Raw genomic sequence first — 25,640 nt, forward strand, 5'->3', positions numbered from 1 at the left:
AACAGAAGTGGAGTGGACACTGAGATTCCCGAAGAGAGGTCATTGTGAGCATCACTCATTTTCAATTATCCAGAAGGTTAAAACTCAGGGCAGCTTTATGACAAAACGGGAATGGTCCTCTGCAGGCTGCGTGCTCCGATGAGCCTAAATTAACAGTTTAAATCCAGTCTCCATCAGCCAATGCTTATCTGCCTGCAGTGTTGCACCAAAATATAATACTTCTAATTGTTTGGCTTAAAGCAGTTAAACCTTTCTGGAAAGAGAGGAATGACTGGCCTGTAAAGACTGGTACATGCCACAGGATAGCAGTTTAGTTCCCATCCCCTGCAGGGGGCAGTTTGCAAAACAGTCCTGCTTCAGAAAGGCTGACCATCAGTATGATGGCGGATCAAACCATGCAGGGTGGAGTTCTGTACTGGGGTGTGTAATCCTGTGGAACACCGGTGTGTTGTGCTGAACTAACTCCTTACATCTGCCCTGGAGGAATCCTTTTATAACATCTTCCAGACATCGAAACGCACCTAAGGACAAGAGGACAGAGAGGTTTGTTGCTCCCAGCTTACTGTATTTTTTAAACAGCAAACATAACATATACTGTAGCATCTCTGTTTTAAGGACAGAGATTTCAGTCAAAGGAAATAATTTAAATTTGTTAACATTTCAAACAAGTAAGCATACATAAATGGGAAGTATATAATACGCAATTTACCCTGTTTCAGAAGCATATTTGTGCTGGGATACTTAACCTAAGAAGCAGTGGCAGAGATTCACTACAAATCATCCACATCTGGTTGTGATACTGTGAGGCCTAATATTATTTTAGAAAAGGTGAGTATGAGGGAATGAACCTCAGTTCAGAAAATACACTCAGTGCAGCTCACTGGTAAAACAAGTTTTCGTTGGCTCGGCTGAGAGCTCTGTTATAATTCAAGTGACAAATCATATCAAGCAGCACAGGTGAAGAGGCTGTGATCATGACAGGCTTGTCAGGTGAATTAGTGTGCTTGGCAGGGAGAGGATAATTATACACAGCACAGCTGCAGAAAAAGACGGTAGATAATTTGGTTCAGAAACAGATCTAATGACCAGTTACAAATCCAATGCTACCTGACCCAAAGAATTTCCCTACCATGATAGCAAATACCATTCAAACAGGTACCAGATAATTTTCATCCTCACGAATGCAGTGGAGCTCACGGGCAGATGTTATCAGCAGCAAATGCTACTCAGCTGGGACAATGTGAGGAAAGGGCAGTGTTTGTTTCTGAGATGTTCAGAGAAGACATTCCAGTAGAGAATGGATGACTGGTCTTGGCTGAGGTTTTGAAGAAGGAGGTACAGTAGAATGTGGGATTGAACTGCATGTTCCTCTGGTCCAGCTAGTGTCCTGGTCAGGGGGTGTGATGGGCGTCTCTGGCCAGTGACTGGTTGCTAATAAGCTGTCATGTTTATAATAATAATAATTGCTTACACTTATATAGCGCTTTTTCTGGACACTCCACTCAAAGCGCTTTACAGGTAATGGGGACTCCCCTCCACCACCACCAGTGTGCAGCCCCACCTGGATGATGCGACGGCAGCCATAGTGCGCCAGAACGCTCACCACACATCAGCTATCAGTGGGGAGGAGAGCAGAGTAATGAAGCCAATTCACAGAGGGGGATTGTTAGGAGGCCATGATTGATAACAGCCGATGGGGAAATTTGGCCAGGATGCCGGGGTAACACCCCTACTCTTTTCGAGAAACACCCTGGGATTTTTAATGACCACAGAGAGTCAGGACCTCGGTTTTACGTCTCATCCGAAGGACGGCGCCTGTTTACAGTATAGTGTCCCCGTCACTACACTGGGGCATTAGGACCCACATGGACCGCAGGGTGAGCGCCCCCTGCTGGCCCCACTAACACCTCTTCCAGCAGCAACCTTAGTTTTTCCCAGGAGGTCTCTCATCCAGGTACTGACCAGGCTCACACCTGCTTAGCTTCAGTGGGTTGCCAGTTGTGAGTTGCAGGGTGATATGGCTACTATGTTTGTAACAATTCCAAAGAAGACCTCTTTTCTGAGCGGCAACATGCATTGTCAAAGCACACAAAGGGCATCTTTGTCAACACAGACGTTTTGCAGCAGACGGACACAAACCCAGATGGAGAAAATCCTGACAGGTGTGGACAGGTGTCTTGCAAGAGACTGCAGAGTTAAACTGCTGAAGGAAACTCTGCTTCAGGGTCTGCTATTCCCCTACATTTCTGAGTTCACAATCCAAGGAACTAAACTGGTCCAAATTAAATCTGTTTCCCCTCCCACTCATAATTCAAAACAAATGTGAATGTTTGGCAGATGGGAAAGTCTAAAAGCTTTATCTGCCAAACGAGAGCTTAAAAGACATGGCAGGGAGCAGCCTGCTATTACAATGCCTAATGGCTACAGGCGCGAATTTTCAGATAACTGGGCCAACTCCTTGATGAGTCATGTCTCTCCAGCAGTTTGCCAGGTACTCATCTAAACCCAAATCACATGCCGAGTTTTCAGCTTCATGAAAATAATATTTCTTAATAATGAGTCTCCACACCTACAGGGGTCACCTGCTGTACCACTATGGACATGATTGTTCAGTCACTAAGACTACAATGGATTAGGAAAAGACTTGTAGTCTTGAAGCCTTCTGTCCCAATTACAGTGTCATCCTATTCAATAGGTAAGACATGAGACAATTGGGGAGTAGCAAACAACATTCCAAATAGCCAAAAATGTACAAATATAAAGCAGACCTTTGACTCATTGCACCCAATTACATGACTGCATTCATGAAATGTAGCCTTCAGAAACCATTAACAAAAAACAGCACTCCTTCAGCCTGGTGCAGCTAATTTGACCATTGGCCCAAAAGCTGCGTTTCACATTGGTCAGAAATGTCTGGTGTCTTTAATGAAACCACTCCGAGAGCCCTGCAGTGAGAAAAGGGGAAGTGCAAATGTCACGTGCATGTGAAGCAGACACATCGGAGCACATATATACTGAACTGCGAAGGTGCTCAATGCCAAAACAAATGAACAACAGTTCCCTAAAGAGAGCCTTTAGGGTTGTCGGAGGTGGCAGATAAAGAAGTGTCAGCACATCTCTTGACACGGTAGGCCACACCCTTCCACTAGAGCTACACCGCCTGCAGGCCTTCGTCTTGCACAGCTCAGGCTCTGCCTCTCCTTGACGGATAAACGGTAATGACCCTTCTCTAGTGTGAGCCAAAACAGAAAAATATTTAATGTTTTCTTGCACTGTTTACGGAGACACTGTGGTTCACAGGTACCTATGGTACCAATGTATTGATACTAGTCTTGTTGGGTCATCAGTACTGTTAGCAGGACAATGTACAGTCACATTACTTGCAAAAATAAATATCTTCTGAAGTTCTAATTGGCTAGGACAAATGATTCAGTAAAGACAGGACTCCAGTGACAACACTCCCCCCCAAAAAATCATCCATCCATTCTAATTGCTTTATTCAATATAGGTGCCCAGGGTGTACAGGGACAGGCTCTATCCCCGTCTCTGTATTGGATGAGGCGGTTAGAAAAGGGAAGGAGGAGGGGACGTCCATTAAGTTAAAAAATGATATCAACAGTAGAACAAATAGCAGCAGCGTAGTAATGTAATCAGCCTCTAGTTCAAAAAAGGAAGTTTATGTTGCCTAAATCCTTACAACAGAGAACCAACACTTAATCGGTACCTCTGGAGGCGGAATGCTTTTGTTTCAATTTAATTCCACTGTTCCTTCCCCCCGCTATATTTTTGATTTCCAGTCACTTCACCTTTCAAGAGCAGGATGCAAGTACAAACCAGGAGGAAAGTGCAAGCTGCTGCACGTAGGCAACAGAAGCAAGAAACCTCTTCATTGCCAGAACGGGGGGAGGACGTATACAATAAAAACAGTAGATGCTACAGGCAATACTTAAGACACATTCTTAACTCAGCGCAAGGTTGTCTTGAAACAATGTTCAAGCTGTCAAGAGCTCTTCGACTTTAACTGTCCTTAAACAGAGCCTCTGAATGTACATTAGGCCTTATGACATTGACGCCACTGTAATGCAATGTGTGTGTTATCCTCACTGTACTTAAAAAAAATCATCTGTGCTTAACTCACAATCTGAAGCTTTTGGAGGTTTTTTTTTGCTAAACTTGATTAACAAAATCTTGTATGAATTCAGCAATATGTGGAGATGCTGTTATGTAATTTTCCTGTCCTGGAATTTGATTGGAAAGCTGGGATTACCACTTGAACCAGCTGGTGTCATCGAGCAGGTTACTGGTTTAACTGGACAGCATGAACAGCTTCTTCCTGCTCTTCTGGTGCGGTTGCCTTAATGAGACAGGACCAAGACTGGACACACCAGGCCTAGACGTCCTTTCCAATACTACCATCTTCAAAACTCTGCAAATTCACCCTTAACTTACACCTTATTTATCACAGCAAAAACAAAATGCTGGCAAAGATTCAAAGACCGTTATATAACTTGCCAGCTGCTGTGACTGTAGTCTGTGGCTCTTGTCCAAGAATAGGAAAGTACCCTGCTACAGTACGTGCAAGTTCCACAAAGTGAAAGTTTCACAGTGAAATTGCAAAGGAAGTACCTTCTGCATGAAAGAGGGCGTAGTTTGGAGAACAGGACAGCAATACCAATATCTGGGTCAGAAAATGGCATGTGAGTTTTAAACTTCAGTGTTGCCCTGCCCTTAGATACAGGGCTGAAGATGTGAGTGGCCAACCAGAGGTCACAGCTATATTCTGTGCTTTCACTGCCTGGTCAGCTAGACGCTCTGGGGTTCTGAATAATCACAACCAGCACGACACAAGGCCAAGTCAAGACTGGTTCCCGACATAGCTGAGAGTGGGGTTTAGATTTAATTTAGTCCAGCTGAAGATTGCAGTTTATTTTTCATTTCCTTTGTAAGCCCTGGGAGTCCTTTGGGTTTGGCATTTCCTTTGTTTCTTTCCTGAAAGAGTATCCTCCTTTTCCTTAAAAAAAAATAAGGCTTTCACTGCTTTGCAATGTGGTTGAAAAAACAAAACACTAAAAAACAAGGGGAAACTATGATCATTGTATAAAAATGACATCCCCAAACCAGCCTTATTTATTTTTTAGCAATTCTTTCTCATAATAATGATCTTTCTAAAAGTAATAGCAAATGATTTTAGTATCTTTATTAATTTAAATTCTAAAGTCACTTTTAGAATTAACCTTGGGTCTTTAGTTTTTTTTTAATGTTGTTGCCATGGGAGACCAGAGTCTGGCACAGTGGAATTATGGGACAGAGGCACAATAGATGTTAGGCATGCTGTCATTCATTAACCTTCCTCCAGCCGGAGAGACGGCAATCTGCCTCCGAAAGCCACCTCTTTCTCAGAACACTTCTGGTGATCCTGCCCATGTAACCCTGGAAAACAAACATTATAACTGACCATCCCATGTGTTTCGCTTGGCAGCATCACGTACTGCGTCGCGAGAGGTATTTGAACAATCAGGAGCGTCTCTGGAGGCTGAATGAACTGCAGGTTCCATTGCACTTTTCATTGACTCAGCAGAATCAAAAGGTGTGGAAAAACTGTTCATTTGGAAAGGGAGGAAGAATTGGAGCAAATATTGCCTTTGCAATTGTCCCTTAAACACAGAACATTGATTGAGGATGAGATGTTCAGAATCAGGTTTTAAAGCACAAATTATGTGCTTACCTGACATCCTCCTGTAGTCCTCTCAGACCCCCTGTACAGTAAGCATGGCTCTGCCTGTAGTTGTAAGATTTCTCCCTGCTAACGAGGCACAGCCATGATTAGCTGATTGAACAATTCAGTTTCCTATAAATATTAGTAAGTATGGATTAGCTTTAGCTATTATTTGGGCCAAACAGAAACATCTCAATTTAGATTGAGTCTGTTTCAAAGAACCTACATAAAAGCAGAACTTTACTAGAAATGGCGAAGTTTTGTCTTTTGCTGTTATTGTAAAGAAAATGGATGGATGGAGTACATAACAAAAAATACAAATTGTCTGTGACATATAAATTACATGACATATGGTCTGGTGATTATAGACAAAAAGGTTCATTACCAGGATGGCTGGTTCCTGCTTCAAGTTCCCAGTTCTTTCACTCTGCATCACCTTTCGGACATTAGTTGAGATCCTTGAGTTCTGTGGGATGTGAACTAAGCAGAAGCTGTTGAAACGTCTCCCCTTGCGCTCTGTAAGAAGCTTCTCAAAGACTTATTATACTCACGTTTTTCATGAACAGTTTCATACTTTAAAAACAGACTTAACCTAAGGAGTTTCAAATCTAAGGAGGCCATTGCAGGTTCTTCGGCCCAAGAACCTCATTCAGCTGTTTTTTGAAAGAAACTAGGGTATCCGCTTCAACAGTATGACTGGATAGCTTGTTCTATACTCCCACAACACTTTGTATAAAGAAGTACCTCCTTGACTCAATTTTAAATACACACTATATATAATACTTGGGTATTTACTGCACTTTCCCAACCCTGGGCCTTTGCTTCAGTCCATTGTCAGACTGGTTTTAAGTCTAGCTGGAGTCCTATCTGAACGAATAATTTAATTAATGTTTTAAATGAGTTTCAGCTACGAAAAGGCTGCTAATTTTAAGTAAAATTAACTAAGCTTATCTTGAAATCATCAGCACTGTTAAGGGCAGAAACAATAGGATACAAGTTCAAAGTTGTCAAAGTATGAGTGGAATAAAATCTAAATATTAAGAAAGGAGGCGACAACACATGTACTGTAGATGATTAACACCAATAATCATTAAATGGCTCAGACTGCACAGGACTTTTGGACATTTTTGTAAACCATTTCCATGATGTTATATCTCTTAGAAACAAGTTATAGCAATACTGGGCTGTAAAATCAGGAAAATATCCTTAAATCATTTATAAAAGTGTTTGAAAACTACTAATTCCTACCAGTTTTAGAGCAGATGAAACACCGAATAAAGAGCTACACTTGATTTGGTGAGAGACTGACCATGTATATCACACATTGGAAAAACCCTTCAAAATAACAACATACAGAAAAATTCAATCCAAAGGAACTAACTACGAAACTAGTTAAAATAAATGTATACTACTATAAAACTGAGACCAGAAACTGCTTTGCTGGAAACTGATCTGTACCACTTCCTTCTAAAGCAGAACTCATTTACAACTGAAGAACTAAGGCATGACCGCTGCAAATACATTTTTGCATATGTTACATATTATTAGTACTGCTATTTGTACACCTTCCTAATTTTTTAATGTTAAAAATTACATTCAACTTCATACTTCAACTTTACATAATGTTTTACACAATGTGACATAAACATTCATAATGTTTTTTAATCTGGTTGTTAGCACAATTTATGTATTTGTGTCTACTGTAGGCTGTTATTTATTTTGGAAGAGACGGAGGAATACATTACTGCCACACTGAGTGCAAGAAACAACGATGATTGAGAGGTGCGTTCGATGTTTGTTTCCATTAAAAAGTAGTGAAGCTGCTGCTAATGATGTAGAATCGGGGTTTTGGGGTTGATATTTTCTTGGAGACAAGAGAAACAATAGCCTTTTGGCTAAGTAAAGCATAACGTACCTGACATCCTGGAGAGTGTGATCAGTAGTTATTTGTTTTTGCCTGAAAGAGGTGAAGTCCCTCTCACCCCCCTGTACGCTAATGCTTTCCTCAGTCTCTCACCGGTCGCTCTGGGCTGGAGGTCAGGCTTGCGATATATACTGTACGTGCCAGTGGTCATCATGAACTGCGCCCACTCTCGGGTCAGTGCGGGGAGTGTGGAGACCAGCACCCCTCCAAAAAATGTACCAGCAGTAAGCACAAGCACAGCATTAATACGAAAAACCAATATTTGCTCGTTTTGTAATCCGAAGTACCGGTAGAGAACAGAGACATAGGAACAAGAGCAATCAGTGCTGCGTGGTGATACAGTACGTTACGTGGGCTGAGCTCAGTTGCGAAAACTACAATTTTTGTACCTTAACAGAAGCCTACAATACACATTTATCCATGTGTATAAGCATGGATAAGCACTGGGAAGGGTCCCAAGAGCTGGGAGGCAGCAGTACCAGCTGCCCCGCCACCATGATGCTCCTTAGTTAAGAATCCAGCTTTCCAGCACGAACCTAATTCTAATCAGAGTCAACCAGCAGCCTCAGTTAAGACAGAGAAGAAAAAATGAAACCAGCATAGTTCACTCTGGGACACGGATCTGGGGGAAGCACAGCTGACTCTGCGCAGATGAAAAGCATGTCTCTAGGAGAAAACTGTGCACAGCCCTCTTGTGGCTTTTTCAGCACAGCTGCATGAATTTGACAAGGGCAGATTCCAAATGGCAGGGCGGAGGGGGGCATTCCCAACATGTTTTAAAACAATACAAAAACAAGAGAGACGCCGGCCACTTCAGGGAACGTGAAGAGCCTCACTTCAAACTCCATGAAGAAATAACTGCACTGGCCATGGAAAATGAACATAAATATGTGATAACTCATGTCATTGAAAACGTGTCACACAAATGTTCTTTTTCTCCAAAGGGTTTTATTTAAAAAAAAAACTCTTTTCAACATTCCAGTGTTTCTAACAAAATGTATTCAGACCAGATGACAAAATTACAAAGATTGTCAACCATTCTGTTTTCTTTAAATACAATTTCCATTGGATTACGCACCTGCTCTAAATCTGAGCGCCCATAAAAGCTTGCCTAGACTATTGCAATCTATTTCCAGAGAGTGTTTCATTCTTATTCAGTCATTAAGAAGGGATAAATGCACAAATGTAAATACAACCCCTCACCCAATAACCCCTGTCTCAAATTAAAAATATTTTTTTAGCTTAGCTGTAAAGTTAAAACAAAGCAGAATTTAATTCTTGACTGCAGGGCGGATACAATAAAAAGGAAAAAACATCCAGAAGTTCTTTTTAAGTCGCAGAGGTCCTTATGAACAGCAGTAGAAGTCAGAATTGGCTAGTTCTATTTCCCAGCACATTACCAGAAGTGGGTTTAAAAAGATCTGTTCTATACCAGCATGATTGCATTCCAACAGCTGGCAGAGCTACATTTTAAAGTGGCTATTCGGTACACTCGGAAGAGAAATGGGATTTGCTTTTGGAACCATACAGTGACTTTTCTCACAATGGTTCTGCTGGATTCAGGCACACAGGAAACCACCTAAGCTTTGAATCAGACCAGAGGATGTTTTGAAAACTGCTTTACCCAAACACTGGCTCTGGAAACAGCCTCAAGTTTCTAACAAGTTACATCCACTGAAATCAGACTTCAGTTTGCAAACAGCTACCAAGAGCTGAAGAGATTCACATTTTCTTTGAGAGAACTCCACAATGACTATCATACTGTATACATGGAAACAAGAAAACAATCACACTGTGCCATCTGTAAGATTAAGTTTTGTTCATTAATAAATGTGACCTATTAGGTCATAACAGGTTTACTTTTGTCTTTTCATGATAAAATGCAGGAGGCTCTTCTTTACTAGTGGAGATATAAATAAAAATGCACAATTACAAACATGGTATTTCCCCCTTAAAAGTTTCCCTCAGAACATCTGTGCAAGACGATACTTCAATCTTCCGATTAGGGTATCTCGCTGAAGCCAGTGAATATACATACAAAATATGTTAACAGCTTTCTTAACGGCTTGCAGTTTTTTTCCATCTAATTTTTACTGTACATTAAAATGAAGAATTCTAGTTGCTAAAACCTGTTTGAGATAAGAAACGTGACATTGCTCTGCAGGTGACCGCGACGCTGCTCTAATCAGAGGGAAATGCAAGTCCTCATAAGCAGCAAAACAGGAAAAGCTTGGAGTTTGAAGGGCTGGAGTTACCTAGGAGAACTGATTGCTTAGAGCTGCAGCACCTGGTTAAAAACAACCGCCTGTTTAAACTCTGTTTTGTTTTAGTTTGTGCTCTCAATTATTTTACATGCCCTGCTGCTTGCTACTTAACTATGCAACTTAAAACAAAATGAAGAAAGACTGCCTCCATTTTTTTGCCGTGTGCTGGAAACATTGCAAACTTCAGGATGACTGCTGTGGCCAGCCCAGCGTAAATTCCTGCAAGCTCTGTAAAAACGCAGATTTCCCTCGTCTCTATAAAGAATCTCAATAAATTAAACACCACAATTCGTACAGGCTCTTTGCTCTCTTTTATTAAAGAGTTACGCTACATATAGGACTATACATTAGAGCTTCTAGCTGTATTTGACTTCCAGCCCGAGTGTTGCTGGGTATAAGATAGCAGAGGAAGTGTTTCTATACGCTCATGAGTATGTATATAAAAGGAAACAAAAGGTGAATTTCCCGTTAAGGAGTTGTAGTTTTTTTTCTCTCTCTGTGGTCTATGTACAATAATTTATCTGAGCAGTTATTCTAAAAACACCGATTTCTTTCTTCACTCGAGATTCTAAGTCCTTCATGCGCGTCGGCAGGAAGTTGTGGATTCTGCAGGCAGGAGCCGGGGGAGTCCCCTCCCGTCAGATCTTCAGGCTCTTCAGGCAGTCGGCTCTCTTCTTCAGGAGCTCGCCCACCTCCTGCAGGGAGCGCAGGTAGCTGCTCTGCACCTTCTCCATCACCGTCTTCGTAAACTTCCGCTCGTCCTGGAGAGAAAACACCGACAGCGTGCGGGGGCTAAGGTCCGGTGTGTGACGTGATGATGCACATCACTTCTCTTTGCTGTTCATCCTGATATATACGACATTATCTGATGTTAGATGCGCTAAACATAAAAATAATTTAGAATTATTCCCGGACTCTTGTACAGACGCCTGGAGAAGTGTAAAAGAATTGTGCTTCCTACAGCAGATCAATGAGACTTACAGTCACGTCGTCATACCACAGCGTCTCTGTGCTACCCGCCACTTGACAGGACAAACCACATTTCAACACCCTCGCTCTTTCAACGATGCAATCAATTCAACTTAGCGTGGCAGGTTGACGCTGTTGATTGCGAATTTCAAGGGAGATTCCTGTGTGAACAGGGCTGGAGGATTTAACAATGAGATTTTATTAAACACTTGATTGCCATCAATTAACCCAGTAATCTTTTTGACAATTTGAAGTGTACGAGTACACCAAAATGCATACTCCAGGAGAATAAAGGGTAAAAAAAAAAAATCGCAAATGAAAAATTTGATGAATTAGAATTTACTCTAGTACCAGCAAGAAGGCTCAACCAAATGTAAAATGGATGTAAACAGAGTTTTAATACTGAAAAATTTTACTGACATGATCTCATCTTGGAGTATACTGAGACCAGCTAGACAACTTTAAAAAGCAAGTTCCCTTATCCAGGCTGTAATCTGTAAAACTACCTGGAAGAAAGAAAACCTCCAAATCAGCCACAGCAGACCAGAAAACAGGAACTTCTGTGATTTCACAGGGCTGCTTTTGTACCTTAGTTTCAATTTAAATCCTCTTGTCATTAAGCAATAATGAAAATTTTAAAATGTTCTCACTGTGAGTAAAACATTATTTTTGAGGTTTTTTATGTTTAATTCCACTGTGCACTTTGAGGTCTTTACCAGAATTATGTTATACTTAGGCTACAGACCAAAAACATAACCTTGACAATTCAGAATTTGTAACTCAAAGTCAGCTTGCTGATGCAAGAGGCCTCCGCCTCAAAGAAGGGCACACCAACAACCAAGTAACCAGTCTGAAGAAAATGTGCCACCTTATCACCTTGGTGCCATCAGAGCCTTTTGAAGGACTACTTTGTACAAAACATTCTTGACGGTGATCAGATGTTGTGCATGTTGAAGTCACACCCAAAACGTGAGCACACCAAGATTTCAAAGTAGTGCTGCATTTTCCTTATCTGCAAGTGATCAATCAAACCAGTGATCTCTCTTTTGAGAGTTATTACTGTTAAACAATATGTAGTCATTTCTTTTCTGACAAAGTTATTTAGATGTTACTTGAAAGATGCCAGGATATCGGTTTCAACAACCCTCTAAGTAAAAAACTGCATCCTGTTTTTAGTTTTAAAAGCTCTCTCTTCAGTTTCCACTTGTATTCTGGTTTGTGTTTCACTGTTGATTTTGAAGAAGTACACCGATTTGACTTTGTCAGCGTTTATGGCTCTGATCTGCGCCTGTGGCTGGAAGGTTGCCGGTTCAAATCCCGTGGCCGGCAGAGGAATCCTACTCCGTTGGGGCCCCTGAGCAAGGCCCTGAACCCCAGCTGCTCCAGGGGCGCCGTATAAATGGCTGACCCTGCGCTCTGACCCCCAGCTTCTCTCCCTGTCTGTGTGTCTCATGGAGAGCAAGCTGGGGTTTGCGTAAAGTCAAATTCCTAATGCAAGAAATTGTATAGGGCTAATAAAGTGATCTGATGAGGATTACTTCAATCAAGTCTGATCTAAGGTTCCTTTCTTCAACAATAAGCAAATTCTACAGCTTTAACCTGCCAGCCAGGCCTTCCAGCAAAGGCCAGGAATGAATACTGCTGGCCTTCTTTGGGCCAACTCCAGGACAGTGACGTACTTTTTGAAATATGAAATTTCATTGCAGACACTGTATAAAATGTAATGTATAAAGTGCAAGTGATGATCATATTTATCGAAAGGAACTTAATACATAAAACCATGCAACTGAAGGAACTGTGTAGTTCTGATAGTGCTTTTAATCACCCAGGCTACTCGATCAGGCTAGCCCAGCTGTGTCTCGAGATCATCGAGCCTCGCGTGCCCTGTAGACACCGAGATGCCTGCCTCGTCACAGGCTCTCCAATTCATGAAAACTATTTCAGTTTCAAGTTCCATGGAGACATGCGAGAGGATGGCGGTCACAGAGACTCTTGCGCTCCATCTCCCTCACAGACAATGAAGTCAAACTGGTCGGAGCTGTTTGAACACGGCACAGGGAATGTGTTGGAATTGACTCCCAACTGCCCGAACGTTTTAACATGCGACACTTCACAACACCTAATATATTAAAACATGCAACTCTAATATTTCATTATCCAAATGTATGTTCTCCATTCTCATGAAAACTGTAGTCTTGGCCTCGACATACAAGTTGTTCTCATCAGTGACGGCACCTCTTTTCCCTCCCAATCTGAATTTCAGTTGATAACACATTCCCAAATCAACCTCTTGCTCAAGATGTTCGCGAGGGAGGCTGCAAAGCAGCAGGTAAAGGTGTATTCTCTGCTGAAAGGTAAGGAACAAAGACAACATTTCAGCTTTGGAGCCTCCTTCAGGTGAGCTTCTTGACACAAACACATCATCCTTCTTGTGTGTTTTTTTTTAATACTATTTCTTGGATTTTTAATAGTATTTTTATAATACAATCTTGCTTTTTCTGAAGTGCACAAAGAGAACAGGTTTAAAAGCCATATTATTCCAGTATAAGCAAGGATTCTCGTGCAAACTCATGAGCTTTTTAAAATCGCAGTAATTCTGCGAAAAGCATTTTCATTTTGTATGTGACTACACTCCTCCCACTCTTTAGTCTGCTTCTTGTTTTCAGTCATTACATTTCACATTCACTCATTACTGTCACTGTTTTCAGTCATTAGTTAAATAAATTTTTGCATTTGCATGACTGTGACATTTTCTAGGACGTTTTGAGATTTTAATGTCACCTCCCACAATTATAATACTGTAACTAATTTAGTCCATAATTTAAATAAGTAAAGTTTTTTAAATCACAGACCTAACTATTGGAATCTGGATATCAGTTAATTGACTAGAAAAACTATTTGCAAGAGTTCATGCAAGAGTTAACTGCATGAGTGTAATTTAAAAACCTATCTTTAATATCTTTAATCTTTAATTATATCTTTACAGAAACAAAATGTGTATGTCCACTTTTAAAAGCATGAACAAGAGACACCCTGAATGTGAAAAAAAAAAAATCTTTCTAGTAAAGGCACCTAAAGGCATGGAAGTCATTCGCTCTCCCTGCTCTCTCTGCGCATGAGAAACACACCTGACACATCGACCCCCCCTGTGATCTGACTGCCCGGCTGAAGTGTGGCAGACACGCCACACCTCGACTCCAAACACCGCTCGTCTCGCATGACAAGAAACCCCCAGTCGGTCCTGCAGAAAGCCGGAAAGCGGGAGTGTAACACCTCCAGGACATCGGTAACGAACTGCAGAGTCACACTACGGGCGACATCTGGGTTTCTGCACGCAGAGTTTGGCTAGCAGTTTCTTCATGCTGCTATGGGCTGGGTAAAACAAACATGGGGTTTCCCCCCCACTAACCAAACAAATTCAAATAAAAACGTGTTCCCTCTGGTGGGGGCGAGTACAGTCACCAGTGAGATCTGCTCGTGAAGGCTTCATTATAGGGTACGAACCCCCCTGCACAGCGCGATGGAAAGTCCTGCACTCCCATCCTGTGGACTTTCCAGGGGCGCACTGGGAGCAGGCCAAGCAAGAGAGGCGTGGATCTGAAGCTTGTGTGTGTTTACCGCGTGACATTACCGGCAGTAAACATTACCGGCAGGACACGTAACTTCTTTTAAAGAAACATGAATATTTAAAACACCTACCCACCCCACCCCCCCAGTCCCCCTTAAGATTTCGAAGTGCAGTCCTGACGCTGCTGGTTCAGGGCTGGCTGTGAGCAGGACTGCCCAAGGGGGGGCAGAATGTGCCGGGCAGCGCCAGCGAGCATGTTGGAGGAGCGCGTCAGAAAATAAGAACGGGCCTGAGGAAGAGGGGGGCCCCATCTTTCTTCTGTTAGGAGCCCTAAACACTCAGATTCTTAAAGGATTGTGTGAAAACTATTTTCGAAGACGTCTCAAGGGTTCTAGTCACTAGCCAAGCTGATTATCCATCCGCTCATTCATTTCTCTAACAGCTTTATTCACTATTGCCCACTACACTGACAATTTACAAACTTACATAAAAATGAACAGCGTCTCAGGGTTACCAAAAGTCATGAAAACCGCACTACGCCTGTATGTTTTCAAAGACACTTTGTATAAGAGGACCTAATTTAATGAAGAGAAGTGCTGTCCTTTTTCGGATTTAATCATAACATCGTGTCATATCCATACATTTCCAGCTTCATATTTTAAGGGCACTCTCAATGAGAAACATTTTAAATATAAAGTGAAACGGGGACAACACTGTTCTTCATCAGCTACGGTGCATTTAGACGTAGCATTAACAGGCATTAGCCTTTCAAAATAGCCATGTTGATCGTGTAGTCACTTATTCAAAATTCCCCAGTCCGTATTTTCCTTTCTTTGACATGAAAAGAGGCTATGTTCCCATGTTCATCGTGGTCTGCATGACATCCTTAGAACTGCTCATGTCGAACCCACACTCTATCCCTCTCATCATCGCCTGCACGCAGTACAGCCCTGCAGAAGCACGGCCACTTCCTGTCTGAGCTGTTCTTTCCCCTTGCAGAGGTCAAATGCATTACTTGGTGGTGGGGGGGGGGGGGGTATTAATATTCTGGCCAGCAAGTGTATGGATTATGCACAAAAGAGGAAATCATTTCACTTCCTTTTGGACATTCCCCAAACTACAGAACTGTGAGAAGGGGTTCTCTTATTACGCTGGCGGTGGCGGGTGAGGCCTACTGTACCTCCGAGAGTGAGTGCTCCTCCAGAGACAGGCCCTCCAGCTTCACTGCCAGCACACAGGCCTCCAGGCCCTTGACGTGATCCAGGGCCTCAGACAGCAGGGCCTGCAGGGCCGCAGTGTACTCCTGGTAGCCACTGAACACCGCAGGCTGGGGATGACAAAACGAGTTTGACAAAACCAGTATGCAAGCCTAGTGCCGCATCTACAAGCCAAGCTTGCCCTGCACACCGGAATGTGAACCTTGTTCAAAAATGATCAAATAAAAGAGAACAAAAAAGGGCATTTTACTGGCATCCATTCCAGGGCACAGGGCTGAATGCCATTCCATTGCAGGGCATACAGGGGCGATTAACAGACACCGATGAACCAAGCCAGCATGTTTTTGGATTGTGGGAGAAGTTCAGAGCACAACCTATGAGAACACACAAACTGCCCACAGATGGGTCCCCAGCCCAGAATCAAATCCAGAGACTTAAAGCCAGGAGGCAGACGAGACCAGTTATGACATCTCTACATCCTATTGCGTGAAAATAAATAAATATAGGTGTTTAATAAGATGCCCTTTTGAGCTTCGAATGGGTCCCACTTATCTGACGCTTTCTTCAGCTCAAACCAGGGGTCTTGCCATTTTTTTTCTTCTTTCGAATTTTAGTGTGAAGCCCTGCGGTCAGCGAGCAAAAATGTTCCAAACAGCAGACACTTCAGTCTGTGCTCCTCCAGGAAACGGACACAGACAACTCTGTAATCACAGAGTGAACCGATGCCACTACATTCCTAACTAGCTGACTGGGAGAATAAGAATAACTGAGCCATCTGCTGGTCCTGCCTGCTTCTGTGTGGGTACAGACACACCTGGCAACTCCAAACTGGGTGGGTACCTATTAAAATTCACCATTTTCTACTAAAGAAAGGAAGCATGATTGCCACATTTTCTGCTTCAGTGCTTGTTGTGCAATGAATGCCTTCCTGGCTATTGCTCCGTGCTCCGTTACAACAGCAGGGGAAATGGAAGCCGTTTCAGGCTGAAGTGTTAATATTGGTGGAGCAGCTGAAATGCAGGCCTGCTAGCTATGCCTCTCATGCTCCATTACATAATCCCTCATCTTAGATTTCTCATGCAGGAGAGCTGTTCTCCACATCAAATCTCTTGATTCAAAGGGGCTTCTTGATTTTTCCAAAGCAATATTCCGAAGCAACTAGCTGACGTAATCTATACGCTGCAAGAGTTATCAAAAGCACACATCTTACACCACTGATCAACAACAGGTGTTCAGAGCAATCAGCTCCCTCAAAGACAGCTTAGGACCTTACTGTGGTTGTGTTGGTGTCCTTTTTCTTCTTCTTCTTCTTCTGTAAACTGGCCTTCAGAGGTCGCAGAACACTACCACAGTAACTGGAAACCCACAGGACAACGCAGACGGTCTGGGGAGCAGAAACAGGCTGTGTCAAACCTGGAGCACTTGACCACAGAAACACTGTAAGGACAGGAATTTCCAAAGGCACAGTACAGTACACCCAGTCACCACACAGTCCATCCTACTAATGATTAATGGAAAAAAAACAGGCGCCACAAAACAAATTATCCTTAATTTTTTTTACATAAAGGTCACATTGTCTACCAATCATTACCAAGCCCAATATTGTAAATCTTATGGCAATCTTAGACTCGAATAAACTACATGTATACCCTAGCAAACTTCCAGTTTAAACGAGAGTATTGTATTTTTACAACTGTTCATTCAATTTTTACAAGAAGTCAGCCTGGTCTGACGGGGTTTAGGATGGAAGACGAATCAGAGCTGAAGGCTGTAAACCACAACTTTCAAATCAGCTGTGCAACAGTCTTGATCACAAGACAAATCCAGTGAGTGAGCCCCTGCACACACAGAGGCCACTCAATTAAAAGTGTGGTTTGTTCAGGTCATTTTGTGCACCTTAATTAAATGAAGCTCTGCTACAGCAAAGGGTTTGAACCCTTGTTATTCAGTCATGACCTTTTCATTTTTCTTTCACAGTATTTAGCTCTTTATTTTTGTTTTATGATTTGAATTTGTCAAGTAGTTGTGTACATAAATACTGCTGCTTCAAAGTGTCATGACTGAAAACTTTACAGCAACACAACATGAAAACTGCGCAAGGGTCTGAATACTTTTACAAGGCTCTGTAAGTTAAGCACTGCTTGATTGTTTAAAAAGGGCATCATGTTTCTAATAAAAAAAGATCTAGACGATTTCTGCTGAAGATTCGGCTACATACAAATGATCCGCTCCACATTACTGTATTTAAAAGTTAATAATTATGAACAGTATTCCTTCCCTTGATTTGTCTTGCTGACAGAAGAAATTTAGCTTTATTTTTCTTGTTCGTAATTGGTTTCAAGTTCTGAAATTCCCTTAACCAGCAGGTGAGAATATCCAAAGAAAATGTTCAAAGATGCATTCAAACCCTTTTAGTCTAATATCTAGGGTGATCAAGAAAACTCACCTCTACAAAGAACACTAAGTTTTCTAAAAGTATCGGCTTGGTTTTACACTGACAGTCTTTAACGTCCAGTAGATCACCTTTGCATTTACTAAGTAACTCTGAAAAAGAAAAACAACAGAACAACTTAACATTCTGAACGTAAACACTTATAAAACTTTCATGAATTCTATTTGGATAAAAAACTACATTTCACACAGAAAACATTGCTTATGTACAACAAGTAGAAAGTTTTTTTTGCAAAGCTGAGGTTCAGTGAGGTTAAGTTCCTGTTGCTTACAAAATGTGGCAGAGAGTCATGATAAATTGGAGTATTTGTCTAATCTGTCTGGCCTTGAGGAAGGGAAAGGCTGCAATGCCTGTATTTTAGCGAGCTAGTTACCGGAGAAACTTTAACCTCCAGCACCGAAAACTGTGGTTTAATTATTTCATATAAATTGAGTGCCACTAAATACGTTTAATAACTACATTTAATTATTATTAATAGTTATTGCCACTTCTTTCACACAACTCACTGTGTAATTCCCCAACTGCATATTCAACGATATCTCAGTGACTGACAGTGAGGGCAGCAATGCGAGTCTTTTAACACTGACTCGGGGACTCTGTGGGCCTGTTTTCACTTTTGTCAAAAACGAGGCTGTTGGCGCCAAACCAATGCTCCTGTGTCTCCAATTCTTTTGACTTTAAATGAGAATGAGCAAGACTCAGACTCCTGTAGTCCTACTGAAGACCAGACCACTATCTTATATAAAAAAACCTGTCTGTGAAGAAAAAACTCATTTTGAAAAAGAAGAGAAAAGTTCTTAATGATGGGTGATAAAAATGAGAAAGTGAGCGGCAGCACATGATATCTGTTGGCCAATGCATATGCAGTAGTTTATTGTCTAAAAAAATCCTACAAAGAAAACTATCACAGCTGATGCATCTGAAACAGGTGCTGAAACATGATGAGTGGGATGAAAAACCTTAGAAACCAAGTCTGAAGATTCAGTAGAGATAGTTTTCCACCCTTACCTCTTAGCTGTGCTATTAAAGATTTAAAGCTGTTCCCTATTCTCGTTTGGACCTCTGTTGTGTCTTCTGAAAGAAACAAGGAGAGAGATGGATTTGTACTGATCTGTAAAATTAAAAACGGAATCAACCGTTCTTACGTGTAATTAGAGACCCTCCTAACCCTATACACCCAGATACAAGAGGACTGAATTGATCTGTTTAAAAATCAATTCACATGACACCTCTACACTGTTATTACTGCAGCCACTGTTACACTGTCTCTGGAGCGTTCTCACTAGGAAATGCATTATTTTGGTCAAACGTTTAAAATACAGTTATAGCCACACTTACACACAGTCTAATGACAATCCTCTCACAACCAGATACACTTGTTCTACTGTAGGAACTTTAATTTGGAAAGTCACAAATACAAATGAGCAGAAACTGAAGCACCCCAGGGGGGGGGGAACACGCAAGCTCCACACAGACAGCGCCCCAGGTCTGGAACTGGACCCTGGGCCCCAGCGCTGCGAGGCGGCAATGCTACCCACTGCGCCGCCACGCCACCTCTTTTGATAAAAAAAAATACAGATCGCAACTAAGGAAACGGTCTGTTCACGTGGGGGGTCGAAAATGATCCAAGCAGCCCAGAGCTACAAACATGACTTCCAGCGAGAACGGGCCACAGAAGATGAGCTTTACCCAAGCCGTGGGAGTCCAGGTCCTGGAGGTCACTGACCAGGTGGAAAGCGCTGGCCTGGCACTGACAGCTCCCGCTGGCGAGGGCAGGAGACAGGCGCGTGGCGGGAGGCCCCAGGAACGGGTACTGCGGGGGGCACACACACACACAGGCAGGGCTCGCTTCAGCAAGGGCAGGCGTCTCTCGGGGCTTCACAACAAGCCAGCGGGGTCCCGGTCGAGCAGCGGGATCGACCTACAGCACCACGCGTTCTGTCCGACGCGATCGCCTCTTTCAGAGAGCAACCCTGCGTCTTTTCTCCTGTTTGCTAAAGCAGTATCCTGATCTCATCATCCTCCAGACAGAATCAGAACTGCAGGACGGGGTAACGGACCAAACGGATGAGTGCCAAACATTTGCAACGTGTTTTTTTCAGGCCATTATGCTGCACCTTAACAGAATTAACAAACAGTAAATCCCCATAGCAAGAACAGCAATTGCATGTTTATGGAACACAAACCACATGTACATCTGTTGACAGGATTTTCCTTTAAAAATGTTGGTTTAGAACTTTGGTTGATAAGAAAAACGTTGATCCATTTACTGCAGCTTACATCTGAAACCGTATGTTTTCATTGCAGCTGGTCCCATGGCAAACACTGTTCTTTCGTTATCAAAAAACACAAACTGGAAGTTATACTAAAGAACGGTGAACGGTTTTAACCCTCCGGCCGTTACAGTTTGCAGCAGTGTATGGAGTTAACCTTCACAGCACCGCTGGATGCCAGTCTAACGTGTGTAAAAAGACACGCGGCCTCGTGAAGAAAGTGAACAAGGTTCATGAGGGTGAAGCCGTTCCCGATCCCTGTGTTGTGTGCGGCAGGTCGTATCATTTCTGCCTTTGAAAAGCTCCGTCTGCGCTCTAAGACAACAGCACATCCCCAAACAGCAAGGGGCGTGCTTCTGCCTCTTCCGTGTGAGAGACGCCGTCGGAGAGCCGGCGGGCGGTACCTGGACGTTCCTCTCCGTGAAGGCCCTCCCCGTCTCCAGCGCCGTCTCCAGCTGCTTCAGCAGCGAGCGCAGCGTGTCCGGCTTGGAGGCCACCCCGTTCTCCGCCGTCTTCTCCGAGTTCCTGGGCGCGACGGGGGGGCTGAGGGCGGCGAGGGAGCCCACCAGGCGCAGGGTCAGGGCCCGGACGCGGAGCCACAGCGCCTCCTCTTCCAGGGAGAGCCGCCGATGCTCCTCAGACAGCTGCCTGGGAAACAACACCAGCCCACTCCGTCACCGGCCCGGCGAGGCCCGACCCAGAGCGAGGCCTGCGGCACACCGAGCCCACCGTCCCCGTGAGGGTCCGGGCAGCGGGACACCGAGCCCACCGTCCCCGTGAGGGTCCGGGCAGCGGGACACCGAGCCCACCGTCCCCGTGAGGGTCCGGGCAGCGGGACACCGAGCCCACCGTCCCCGTGAGGGTCCGGGCAGCGGGACACCGAGCCCAGAGCTCTTCCCTGCAGTGCTACTGTACACTTGATGGTACACTTCCAATAGGTCTATGAATCAGGCTTTGGTCCAGAGGCAGGAGTGAAGTTTCATTCCATTCATGTCATAAACTCACTGGCCTAAATTATTAGGACTCCATCACCACTAACAAGATAGCCTGTCCATTCTCCGTGATCAGTAAAAACACACTGAACGGGATGTGGCATGCAATCCACAAGGTTTTGAAAGTTGCAGCACAACACCATCTCTAGCCTTGAGGTGAAGTGAGTCATGAAGCCAAACTGTATGTTCTGTTGGACACAACGGTCTTCAACAGGACAGACATCTGGGGACCTTACAGGCCAGGGAAACAAATGGAGTTTGTCTCATGCTCCTGAAGCTCTCCTTAAGACTTCAATACATCAGGTGGCCAAGGTCAGGAATGGTACTTATCTCTCCAGGGTCCTGCCCACAGAACAGTACATGCGTTTTTTAGAATCAGACTTTAGGAAAAGAATACTCATACCGGTCCTTTGGATCCCAGCTGGTCAGAACTGTCAAATCCCGATTGTCCCTCATATCAGCCCAGGGAATGTCCTCCTCCTCAGGACACAGGCCCATGGACTTGACATTCTCCTCTAGGCTTGATGATCTGCGGATCAGAGCAGACTCACAGGTTGAAAAGGTTAAAATCCAGCAGAATCCTAACGACCTAACATGAACTGCAAGAACAAAACTCCTGCCCAGAGGGAACGCTAGTCCCTCACAACCTAGCAATGGCCACGCACACACCTGGGACTTGAGCCCACACTAACAATGCTGTACTTAGACAAGAACAGTAACCTAACAGACTGATACTTAGACTTTGAGGCAGGATGGTCTTAGGATCTAAAGACTGCATTGGCTGATGTTAAGTTTGGTTTGAAGTTTTCTGTGCCAGAGCTGAAAGGAATGAGAATCGAATGTCTTAACCCACTTAGCCATCACTGATTCTGTGCACCCAGACACAAAATCAATAATTCAAACAGACAGAAAAACATCCTCAAAACTTCTGGGCCACATCATACAAACAAAAGGACACCTAAAAACTTTGCAGGTTAGGGCAATAACCCTTAAGCTCTATAACAGCTCTTAGAATGCAATATTTACTTTTCATAATGTATTTGAAAGGGCAAATCAGAAAATGCTATAATATAGGCGAAAAACACTGAAGACTTACATATTTGCTTCGAGGAAAAGGTCTAAAAGCATCCTTTCAGTGCGAACTTGAGCGAAATGCAGCGAGCGGTTCAGTCTGTTGCGGAAGGCAATGAACTCAGGGATTTTCTCAAATGCACCATACTTATAAGCTTGAATGATATATTCTGAGGTCTAAAAAAACAAAACAAAATCAAAGAGATACAATCAAGTAGAAAAAATTGATTCAACAGATGCTCTGCGTCTCTAGATGAACTCATACACTCAACAACAAGAAGAATGCTTACAAACAAGCCTGTCTGGCAGTTCACAGCTAACTGGTGAACACATCTGGCAGACTCCTAGAGCCTGGACTCTGTGAGCAGCTTTGTTTGTATTAACACAGCCTGCCGCTGTTAGAGAAACACTTACATCTTTCTGGTTCGAATGGAAAAACCTGAGTGAGAAATTGCAAGACTGGGAAGCAGCAGCAAACTGGCCCAATGACTCTGCATAGCGGGTCAGCAGGTACCTGCAGCAGAAAGAGGGAGGAGGGGATCAGCAAGGCGAACTCCACACAGCCCCTTGCGGCGAACTCTCTCCCGCGCCCCCACGGCACAGGAAGAAGGAGCCCCTGTTGTGGAGCCGTGGCACAGACGAGCTAAAAACCAGTTTACATTTCCTCCACTGCAGGAGGTCGTGGAGACTGCACCCCCGCCCTCACCCTATGGTGTCATGCTGTATGTGCTTGGCGTCCAGGCTGGAGTAGAGGTCGACCACGGGTTCGAATGCCCCCAGCTGGCAGAAGAGGAGGATGAGCAGCAGCTTGAACTGGGCGTTGGAAGGGCTGTGGGCCAGGCCTTCCTCCAGCAGGCCCAGACAGCTCCAGAGCAGCCATTCTTCCCCTGCGGCGAGACACACGGGACAAACCCTCACTCAGGCCACACGCCTGCTTCCTGCACGCACCGAACACTTCCGGGTCTGTGTCTGGACAGGGCCCACGTCGGCCCTAACGGTCCGAGAGCTCGATAAAGATCTCACAGAGCCAGATTCGCAAACCTCACACTGAAGACAGCTGCCTAAAGATAACCCAAGAGAGCAGTCTTTCTGTGAAAATGTGAAAGATTTCCCCTTTACTGCTCAAGTAAACACAAACAGAATGTTACAGAAAATCCTGGGACTGGCAAATAACGCTTAACTGATGGCTTTAATGCATCACTTCCAGCTCATCTGAACTGGTTAGTGGAAAACTTAAGCACTTCTCCAGTCAGGAAAATAGTGAAAAGTTTTAGCATTTCACAAAATAAAGGGACTGTTTGATCGGTTAAGTACCACAGCTTTTAAGACACAACATTTCAACTGTGGAGCCCTCTTCAATTGCACCTGAAGGCGGCTCCAGAGCCAAAACATCATCTCTTTTCAGCGTGGATTAAACCTTTACCTGTTCTTTTGCAGCCTACGCATGCTGACACAGCTACCTACATGAACAGCTTTTAAGCCCATGATGTATTTTAGAAGATGATCAGGCACGTTTTTTGTTCTAAGATGACGAAATCAAAATGCACTTCAAAGTACAAAACTGTTTTTGTTTCCATTATGCTATCATCAAATTTCGGCAGTAAAAAGACTGTGCACAGAGGATACATCCTGACACACGCTGGGTCACCTCGGGTCAAGCAGACAGCTGACCGTGCGAGTCTGCTGCTCTGGAGAGAATCGACAGCTCACCAGTCTCCTTCCACAGGTCGACGTACACATGGGCGGCCAGCAGACAGTACATGTCAGAGAACTGCAGCTCTGTCTTCAAGCAGGACTTTCCTGAGCCAAAGGACAAGAGAGGCGTGTTCAGTGCTTGTGCTAACAAACGAAGGAGGATCCTCCAGCTCCGAAGTGAAAGAAACGTTGGTGATGGAAGTCTTGATCACACCCTCCCCAGCTACCTGTGAACATCAGAACTCTGACAACCTACTAGCATTTCCTTATAAATCCCAGATTTAGAATTATAACTCTTGTCTTGTGAAAAGCCAATGACAACTAATAATATTAAAAGCATTTCTGCCCAAAATAGGCATCGGCTTACCAAACTCCAGCCCGTGGCGGTATCTGGTCTTCAGCTCGTTGATCAGGTCAATGCTGTGCTGCATGTCCAGGCTGTGATGCAGGCCCAGCGAGTGGGCCAGCTGGAGCACACACAGGTGCCTCTGCAAGGCTTTGATGTCTGCAGGCAGCGCCACACTGCCCTCTGGTGGTGTCGAGAGAGGGACCGTCTCCATCAGCCTGTTTATGAACTGGGGAAAGGGAGGAGAAACCACGGGGAAAGAGTTACCCAGTGCTGTATTTCAACTAAAAAACACAACCGCGAAGGCTGACGTATTCTTCTGTCTCTCATTCAGCCACCTCCGTGGTGGTGGTACCAGCTGCAAGCGGACATAAATCCTGATAAGGTCTGAGGACTCTGGACTCGGTTGAACCTCAGACCTCAAAATCCATCATCAGCACAGCACTGCTTGTTGAGCATTTTTTAATCCTGCAGAACAAAACTACAAAAACACCTAAAAATAGACAACAGGTGCTCACACAAAAGAAAAAAGAGGGTGGCAGTACATCTGTACTTTTTTTTACTGTTCCAGCCTGCTATGTTTTTGCTGAAAATTAAAGTACCGCACCCGAGCCATGCTGTGTGCCCAGGTCTCTGTCCCACAGAAGAGACTGGGAGATGAGAGGAGAGAAGAGATTAGACCCCCTGAAGTGACGGTTGAAACAATTCGATTGGCCAGAGTATAAAAGCAGTATCGCGTGACACCATAAAGACCTGAAGGGCCCTTAAACACAATAAAACGAAAAAACCAAAGGAGCACCTCTCCCTCAGATCCCGAAACAAGTGGAGGCTGTCGTCATTAAAGATGCCCCCGAGTATGAACGTCTCCCACAGACCAGCGTGTATTTCAAGCAGGAACTAACCCATCAGCAATGATTGGGTCCATTCTAAGGGATACTGCCCCAGCCTTGGCTCAATAACAACGTCCTCAGTTAGGCAAACTCCAGGCCCCAACTACATCTGAAACACCTCCAACAAAGGAGGTTTTAACATCTTAACCAATCTTCTTAGAATTAGCCACAGTCAGGCCAAGGTTGTTAACTTAACCCTTGGCTGTCAACTCCTGAAAACCCAATGAATTAGAACAATAATTCCAACAGAACGGACTGGCTCC

At 43.8% G+C, this 25,640-nt stretch overlaps 1 protein-coding gene and 1 long non-coding RNA gene across 4 annotated transcripts in view; both read right to left on the reverse strand.

Annotated features, from left to right (window-relative positions):
- Positions 1–5,242: 5,242 nt before the first annotated feature.
- On the reverse strand, positions 5,243–8,240 carry LOC148641788 (uncharacterized). 2 transcript variants are annotated; one of them, XR_015929810.1, is made up of 4 exons: positions 7,632–8,240; positions 6,102–6,182; positions 5,726–5,803; positions 5,243–5,430 (listed from the first exon to the last, which is right to left on the reverse strand). It is a non-coding gene; the product is annotated as an uncharacterized LOC148641788 (long non-coding RNA). The 2 variants fall into 2 exon arrangements; XR_015929811.1 differs by lacking the exon at positions 5,726–5,803 and having other exon boundaries at positions 6,102–8,240.
- Positions 8,241–10,196: 1,956 nt separating this feature from the next.
- naa25 (N-alpha-acetyltransferase 25, NatB auxiliary subunit) overlaps positions 10,197–25,640 on the reverse strand; it is a 30,168-nt gene continuing 14,724 nt past the window's right edge. Inside the window, exons 12-24 of one of the 2 annotated variants that reach the window (XM_088617700.1) lie at positions 24,509–24,716; positions 24,157–24,246; positions 23,153–23,333; positions 22,861–22,960; positions 22,472–22,623; positions 21,779–21,904; positions 20,788–21,031; positions 19,800–19,923; positions 19,119–19,184; positions 18,105–18,202; positions 16,932–17,042; positions 15,622–15,768; positions 10,197–10,665 (exon numbers count right to left, since the gene is read on the reverse strand). In XM_088617700.1, the coding sequence (XP_088473826.1) occupies positions 10,543–10,665; positions 15,622–15,768; positions 16,932–17,042; positions 18,105–18,202; positions 19,119–19,184; positions 19,800–19,923; positions 20,788–21,031; positions 21,779–21,904; positions 22,472–22,623; positions 22,861–22,960; positions 23,153–23,333; positions 24,157–24,246; positions 24,509–24,716 (1,770 nt within the window). In that variant the 3' untranslated portion in view covers positions 10,197–10,542. The other variant, XM_088617701.1, reaches the window with a different exon arrangement.

The sequence above is a fragment of the Lepisosteus platostomus genome, chromosome 24 (assembly GCF_059453375.1).
Source record: "Lepisosteus platostomus isolate fLepPlt1 chromosome 24, fLepPlt1.hap1, whole genome shotgun sequence".
Taxonomy (NCBI): Eukaryota; Metazoa; Chordata; class Actinopteri; order Semionotiformes; family Lepisosteidae; genus Lepisosteus; species Lepisosteus platostomus.